This window comes from Aedes albopictus, chromosome 2, assembly GCF_035046485.1.
Source record: "Aedes albopictus strain Foshan chromosome 2, AalbF5, whole genome shotgun sequence".
Lineage (NCBI taxonomy): Eukaryota > Metazoa > Arthropoda > Insecta > Diptera > Culicidae > Aedes > Aedes albopictus.
In genome coordinates, this window is record NC_085137.1 from 151,675,754 (window position 1) to 151,684,324 (window position 8,571).

An 8,571-nucleotide genomic window follows, 5' to 3' on the forward strand; every position below is an offset into this window, starting at 1 on the left:
AAAACCGTTATGCACTCTTCGTCGAACCATTCGTTCCCTCGATTCCGTTCCACGTAGTCGATGGTGCTGCTCTCGGCTGCGTTCACTGTACTCCAGCAGTCCTCTAGGGAGGCCACATCGAGCTCGCCCTCGAGAATCTACGCGTAAGCTGAAATGACATCCGGTAGTTTAAGTCGCTCTATGTTGTACCGTGGCGGTCGTCGGTACCGTACATTGTTGATGACGGTAAGTTTTGGGTGCAGTTTGACCGTCACCAGATAGTGGTCGGAGTCTATGTTAGTGGCACGAGTATGCGGGTGCTCCCAATGAAGTTGAGAGATCGAAGGTTCCACGTACCGAGTTTCCAATCGCGAGTCCTTTTTGTTCGCTGGGGTCGTTGCCGTTGGTCTCGGTTCGTATTATTCTGTTGCTGGTTTTCCGTTACAATGGTTTTTTTACGACTGGCTTGTAGGGCTTGACACCAACCCCCTACTTTCCAGAGGACCATAGTGCACAGATGAGCTTAGAGTCCTTCCCTGGCACTCGGACGTACAGGGGATACTCAAAATAACTCGGACAGGTAAAATTTTCACTTTTCAAAAAATGTTCAATCCGCTGTAACTTGTCGAAAAGGGCATCAAATATTCTCAAATTTTTACTGTAAGTTTATCAACTAGTTGTGTATCAGTGGAAAAAATTTCGTAAAGATCGGGCCATTCTACACGAAGTTATGAAGATTCTAGAAAAAGGTGTAATTATCCGATATCCAACTTTGAGCTGTTGCATCTCCGGATTCAATGAACCGAATGCAATGAAATTTTGATCATTTATGACTTATATATTGAACTTTGAAAAACAGTTTACCTAATTAGAAATTATTTATAAAAAAAGTTATGGCGATTTCATTTATTCTAGGTTTTTTTTAGTAAATTTATGTATTTTTCATATGCATCCCTTTACCTTTTCAATTTAAAGCCGGCTATTTGATTACTTTCCTTTAAAACATAAATATATTCAAGTCAATTAGAGTGAATTATAATGAACTATAATTACTATCTCGAATTTTGAAAGGATGATGAAGGTTTGAAATAATTGGTGTTATATTTGAAAAATAATTCAATCGTAATAATTTTCTTTGGTGTAAAGAATTTTAAGTTTTGTCAAAAGTTTTCAATAGCTCATTATATAAGTCATAAATGATCAATATTTCATTGCATTCGGTTCTTTGAATCCGGAGATATAACAACTCAAAGTTGGCTATCGGATAATTAAACCTTTTTCTAGAACCTTTATAACTTCGTATATTCGAATGGCTCGATCTTTTCCAAATTTTGTCCACTGATACACAACTAGTTGATGAACTTACAGTAAAAATTTGAGAATATTTGATGCCCTTTTCGAAAAGTTACAGCGAGTTGAACACTTTTCAAAAAGTGAAAATTTTACCTGTCCCAGTTATTTTGAGTATCCCCTGTAGATCAGCCGCCCCTGGGGATCAGACGCTGTTGTGAGCCGCTCCTCCTGGAGAATAGACGCTCAGTTTTGCGGAAGCAAACCCCCCCTTCCCTGTTAACCTTCGGCCAAAGTTCCCACCGGGGGATCACAATGGGATCTGAATTGCGCAGCATACCCAACCCAGCCTTTACCGTGCCACTGTGACTTACTTTTAGTTAGTATTCATTTGTTAGAAGTAAGTCACGGTGACTTCTCCGCAACTTTAACCTGCTCCGCCGTGACTCTTCTGTGACAAGTGTGTTACTTGAGTAATTTACAAATTAGTAATTGATATCAAATTGGCCATGAGGCATTAGACGGAGTGCAAGAATAAACTCTATCATTATTGGTCGATGCTTAGCTAGACACAAATAAGATAAAAAACCTCTGCAACTCTCAATAATTGACTTATTGCCCGAAAGAAAAATAATTGTCAAAATGCAAATTGATCATGTACAGAAAATGCTTTCACTTTATAACTGTAGAAGTACTTATTAAGTACCGTAAACCGGGGTCAAATTGATCAGCGGGGTGAAATTGGTCACTCGGGTACTACATTGTAATTCCATATAGCAACTCTTAAGCGTCGTAATGATCTTAAACTTTTTACGTCATCTGATTCGTAGATGTCTAGAGATGAGTGTAGACTTTTAATTTTTTAGAAAAAAGTTAGTTTCGCCTTATTTTTTCAAGAAATTTGCAATGTATTCCTCATTTAGCTGAAATCATTGCTGCTAAACAATCAATTGCTAATAGGACTTCCCGTGAATTCTCTGTTTTATCATTTTTGTGGAGCCTTGGTTGGGATATTATGCAGCTAATCAGAACATGAAATTGTTATAAAAAGTTCATTTTATGAAGAAATAATCATTTATTGTAATAGAAATCACTTATTTCAAATGAAATTGCCTACCTTTAGGCGTTTAAGGGGAATTAACGAAATTTAATTTTGCATTTTAAGTAATAAATTCGCTAGTTATAAGATTTTAAATGCTTTATTCGGCTTTAGAAGAGCGAAATTAATCGGAGAAGGAAATTTTCCTTTTCAACCGATGCTTAATTGTATACTGATCAATTTCGCCCCAAAGTGGCATTTCCAATATTTTGATATTTGAAGTTATTTAACCTAAAGTTTAAATTATTTGAACAAAATTCTGTCACATGGTTCCATGGAGATCCACTGGGTACTGGTTTTACATAAATTCTTTTGGCAATATTTGAATTGGCACTGATGTTATCCGCAAAAGTTGTTTTAAAGTGATCAATTTGACCCCGGACTACGGTACTAAGTAACAGTTTTTGTTCCAGCTGGAACGGTATGCTAAGCAAAAAGGAAAAGAAGCCTCCGGTGAAGCTCATGTGCCAGTAAGGAACGAAGAGCCGTAGAAGTGTCGCTCATAACTCTTCAAGGCCGGCCGGGCTCTTTCATCCATATAATTTCCTCCGGTAATCAAAAAACCCGGTGTCCCATAACTCTGTCTTTCACGTTTGCGAGCCCGGAGCACCCCGGACGAGAGCTTGCGTGATTTGTGCGAGGTTTCGGTAACGGAGCAAAATTGAATTTACTATATCTCCCGGGAAGTCCGTGGCTGTGAGCAACAGAACCAAATACCGGAGAAAAAACGGCACAACATAGCACAAGTGCGACTCGGAGGTTGACTAGGTAGGAAGCCCAAAGGCAGACGACGACGGCGGCATGTAATAAACTTGCGCTCTCCGGCGGTGGCGGCGGCAGTACGAACACTTCTGGTGATAAAAAGGCAAATACTCGTTTAGTATTCTGTGAGCGATTGGCACCTTACAAACGGGTGCGCCAAGCGGAAAATCGGACGCCGCCCGCAAACAGTAAATGATCCCGATCCGGACTCGAGAGTTCTAAAACTTGGCCAATAAAACACTCACAGCGATGGGCGCGCGCCGGTATGACACGGGTCATCGTCGGGACACGGGTCCGATGGAAAGTGGTCCTGTGCAGATTGGTTTACAATCAAATGAGTCTGAGGCTTAAGCGTATACTGCAAAGGGATGTAAAATTCATCGGAAGTAGCAAACCCGGATAAGTTTCAATGGATTCACGGTAGATTAGAGATAGGAAACAAAATGTGTAAAAGGTTGTAAATTTTCGTCCCTCCAATAATGGTGCAAATTACATCGTAAATAAAGTACAATCGATAAGAAAAGGATATAAGAAAACTCATTGATCTTGAGAAGAAAAAAAGCATTGACGGATAGCTCTTCAAGATTAGCGCCATAGTAGCTTTTTTGCGTTTTTCACTAACTAACGGTGTTGGCGATAGAAGACGAAGTCTCAATTTTGTGAAGACTGTATTTGACGAATTACAAAATTCGATAGTAACTCCTTCACTATCGCTCAACAACCCAAGCAACACACATGTTATATAAAAGTTACGACAGCGCAAGTTTTGGTTGTATACAAGTTTATTTTACGGTATTTCAACACAATGTTAGAATTACGTAAAATAAACTTCTATACAACCAAAACTTGCGCTGTCGTAACTCTATTATAACATGTGTGTTGCTTGGGAATATAGCCGTTGTTTTCAAGGGCTAAGATAGAGAAAACCTCGTAGCTTCGGTTAACACTTTCAATAGATACTTCGGTTTCTCTAATCTAGCTATCTATCAATTCCATATAAGTATTTAAGCAACAAGATAGGATAATTTAAGTATAGCTAGAATAACAAATTTAGTTTTTAAGTAGAAATAACAAATTTGCGGCACCAGTCCACTCAATCGCCTTTCGAGTTATTCTGTTTGCTCATCTATAATTGCATGACCGTCGTTCAGTAGTCGATCCTTCTGTTGGACGCTGGGTGTGGTTTGTAGTCACGTCAGCCATAGGTGTATCAAGGTCGCTGGTAGACGTTGCGCCCTTAATATTCCCCCCTTCAATGCGCCGAAGTTCTCTCTGAGTTGCATTTCCACCTACGCCAACGTCGAGCACTGCGAGCTTGATGACTGGTCGCTCATATATCCCGTTAGCAGTTTGCACCGTAGCCTGCCTAACTTGGCCGTCTGGTGCGACTTTGGTGGCTATGACCCGTCCCTTAGGCCAGCAGCTGCGGGGGAAATTTGTGTCGACGATGACCACGATATCATTGATCTCGATTGGCATAACAGCCGCCAACCATTTCGCTCTGCGGGTCAAAGTCGGGAGGTAGTCGTGCACCCATTGCTTCCAGAACTGGTTGGTTGCGCTCTGCGAAAGTTTCCAATTAAGTTTTAGTCGGACAGGGTTGTCATCAAAGCTGGTCCACGGAAGCACTCCATTCGATGACCCCATAATGAAGTGATTTGGCGTCAATACGGGAGATTGATCGTCGTCGAGTGGAATTTCGGTCAATGGCCTTGAATTTACTAGGTACTCCACTTCTATCAGTATGTTTCGTAGCGTTTCGTCTGACGGTATACGGTGAGGTTTAAGCTTCTCTAGGTTTTGCTTGACAGTTCGTCGTTCGAATTCGAGATTTACAGGAAACCTACCAATACCATGCGTGTCATCCCCTATTCGTCGAATCACTCCTTCCAACATAAGATGGCAGCTTTTCACCACATGGTTCACCGAATGCAGACTCTACCTCTAAGCGATGACGGGAAGAATAAGGAACTCACTCACATATTCGAAACAGCGAAAATCAACGGATATAAGGAGAGGACAATTCAGGCCATCATCGACAAAAAGGAGAGGTTGCGATATCGAGGATCCCTAACAACTCTTACCCCTATTTCGGAATCTTTGAAGCGAGTATCAGTCCCCTTCGATCAACAAATCACTAATAATTTACGTTCTAGGTTCAGAAATTTCGGGATCGATTTAGTATTTTCTAGCAGAAGCAATCAGTTGAAGACTTCATTAGGCTCTACAAAGAATCCGGTCAACACCCTAAACAAGCCTGGCGTTTACAAAATCAGTTGCTCCCATTGTGATAAGGTCTACGTTGGTCAAACAAAACGGTCTTTGGAGGTTAGATTCAGGGAACATATGGCAGAGGTGGGAAAGGCGCAGAGGACAGTGAGTAGAGGTTTGGAATACGATTTCAGGTCGAAAGTTGCTGAACATGTCTTTGAGGAGGGCCACCCTGTAACTACAGAGGATATTCAAATTTTGCGAAATGTAACTTCACCTTGGAAATTGGACGTTGCTGAGAGTCTAGAGATATACAAACAGGTACCTAACACGCTGTTGAATAAGGATCAAGGCAATGGAAGTTCGTGGCTTTTCAAATTGTTACCCCCTAAGCACTCTCGTATGGCGTGCGTCTCATAATGTACCTGTGATACATGAACTTTGTTAACCTATCCTGTGCTGGAGGGAAATGTACCTATTCGGTGGTAGAGGGAAATTTTACCTATTCTATGGTGGAGGTTAATATAGATATAAATTTTTGCATGCTCGGGAAAAAAAAAACTACCTATTATTTTTACCTAAGATGTATGAGACGTGTTGAATGCGATGGATCTCTTCAGTCGAGTCAAGTACAAGACACTGAAGACGACCTTACAGTTGAGGTCGAAATACGTATCTGTCAAAGGATGCAAATTCTTAGGGGCTGTCCATAAACCACGTGGTCATTTTTTTGGGACTTCTCAACCCCCCCCAACCCCGTGGTCTCCCAGGCTCCGCCCATATGCGGGGACAAGGGAGGGATGAAAATCCACGTCGTATGCGGCGAAGTGAATTCTGCCACGATTTTGTCGTGCTCCAATTCTTCAAGTGCGGTCGTTAGCTCTTTGCTAGCCCCCACAAAGTTAGTACCACGGTCGCTGTAAATGGCAACTGGTACCCCCATCCCCCCCCCCCCCTTCTGCCAATTATGTTGCGCAAGGCCATGATACACGAGTCAGTAGTGAGTGAGTGTGCGATCTCCAAATGGATGGCACGAACAGTCAGACAAGTGGCCAAGACCCCCCAGCGTTTCTCCACTCGGCGGCCAACGGTTACCATCATTGGGCCGAAGTAGTCCACCCCCATGTGGGTGAAAGGTCGACTATAAGCTGCGAGGCGCGCATGCGGCGCGCCACTCATCAGTGGCGCCTCTGGACAAGCTCGTTCGTTTTTACAGACTTGGCAGTTGTTCCGGACCGATTTGTAGATCGCTTTCAGACGGGAAATATAGTAGCGTTGTTTCAGCTCGTTGATGGCGGTTTCGTGATTCTGATGCAGGAATCTCTGATGAACGTCCAATACGATGAGCTTTGTGACGCTGTGCTCCCGAGGTAAAATGATTGGATTAACGATGCTGTTGTCGATGAATTGGCAGGCACTGGTACGCCCGCGGATCCTCAGAACTCCCTTTTCATCCATGAACGGGCAGAGGCGGTACAACGAACTGCTTCTTGAGATTTCCTTTGAGGAGGGTTCTTGTTTTGTAGATAGAATTGCTATCTCATCTTCATACGTACATCTCTGGGCTATTTTGTACAGGTAGGATTCGGCCATGATGAGCTCATCACGAGAAAGCGGTCCATAAGCTTTGGGTGATTGCCGTATAGTTCGCAGCATGTTTCTAATGGCTCTGAATACATACGCCGTAGTCTTCAGTAGACAAAGCCATCGACTGAATCTGCTTGTATCAATTATTGACTCGAGGGTCTGGAAATGGAGGTGCAGATGTGGACGCAGCTCCGTGACAGTGGTTTTGACGGGCTGAGGAGAGATAGGCCATTTCTCTTCCGGTTCCCGAAGAAATTCAGGTCCATGCAACCACCGGCTAGAGGCGCTGAAGTCAGGAGAACCTTTCCATTTGTTACCATCGTCAGCTACGTTCAATTTAGTAGGAACCCACCGCCAATCTCGTAGGGGCGTGGTTTCTAGGACCTCGCTGATTCGAACACCTACGTACTGACTATAACGTCGATGATCCGAGTGTAGCCAGCACATGACGTCCCGGGAATCAGTCCAAAAGAATCGCCTTTGAACCTTAATCGAGAGGGACTCCTGGATAGAATCTGCTAACCTGGTCCCAATAACTGCTGCTTGAAGTTCGGATCGGGGTATAGAGAGGAACTTCAACGGCGCCACCCGGGTTTTGGCTCCTGCTAGAGTGCACTCAACTGTATTTCCCTCCTGGAAACGGAGGTAGACGACTGCCGCGAAGCCGTTCTCGCTGGCGTCCACAAAAGTATGCATTTGGACAATGGTTCCTTCTTCTGCAGACGTGACGGTCCGGTAGCAACGAGGAATCTTGATGTCCGCTACACGAGGAAGAAACCGCAGCCATACGAGCCACTTATCAAAGTGACAATCGTGGATTTGCTCGTCCCAGTCGACGGATGCTCTCCAGATCTCCTGTAAAAGGCTTCGGAGAAACATCAGGAAGTGGCTGATCAGCCCAAGAGGGTCGAACACCATCATAAGGGTCCTTAAAACTTCACGCTTCGTTGGTCGTTTGCGGCCAGACAACAGATCAGCGTCGTGGCGGGAAGATAGCTTGTATGTGAACAGTCTGCTGTGGTATCCCACCACATTCCGAGCACCTTCTCTGTGGTGTCTGTTTCTCCGATGCTGAGATTTTTCCCGTCGGTTTTCTCTCCGTCCAGTGCGGCAACTACCGCTGGTGCGTTGGATACCCAGTTTCTCATTTCGAAACCTCCACGTTCGTGGATCCCTTTTACTTCCGTCGCTAGCTGGATCGCCTTCTCCTCCGTTTCGACACTGATCAGCATGTCATCGACGTAGTGGTCATGAACGATGGCGTGAACAGCTTCAGGAAACTCTTGCTCTAATTTTTTGGCATGTGTGTTCTTAACGTATTGTGCTGTGCTTGGAGAGCAGCACGCACCGAAGGACATCACTTGCATGACGTAGGGGAACTGCGGCCATAACGCCCATAGGGGGCAAGTTGCGCCACCCTTGTTTTAGGCAAACCACGTTATTTTCAGTACCTTTTTAAATTGCAATCGCTAAAATAAGAATAAAAATGCTTTTTTACATTTGAGTTTACATATTTTTACTAAATAAAATGTACAAAAACTTCGAAAAAAGATTTTGGTTACTTTTGATGTAATTTTAGCCTGTCAAATGTTTGCATTTTTTTACATCATTTAAAAGAACTTTTTTCTCGCTATTCTCACAAA

General features: G+C 43.4%; 1 protein-coding gene across 1 annotated transcript; it reads right to left on the bottom strand.

Moving 5' to 3' along the window:
* Nucleotides 1-3,371: 3,371 nt before the first annotated feature.
* Nucleotides 3,372-7,846, bottom strand: LOC134286224 (uncharacterized). Its single transcript, XM_062847810.1, has 2 exons — nt 6,437-7,846; nt 3,372-3,488 (listed from the first exon to the last, which is right to left on the bottom strand). The coding sequence occupies exons 1-2, from the start codon at nt 7,844-7,846 to the stop codon at nt 3,372-3,374; spliced, it is 1,527 nt and encodes a 508-aa protein (XP_062703794.1).
* Between the last annotated feature and the right edge of the window lie 725 nt (nt 7,847-8,571).

Bases quoted from the DNA above. Each gene is read 5' to 3' on its own strand.
- LOC134286224 (XM_062847810.1), bottom strand. From the start codon at position 7,846: ATGGTGTTCGACCCTCTTGGGCTGATCAGCCACTTCCTGATGTTTCTC. The intron at 3,489-6,436 runs GTAACCGTTGGC...ATCCCTTTGCAG, and splicing joins ACTACTTCGGCCCAATGATG to TATACGCTTAAGCCTCAGAC.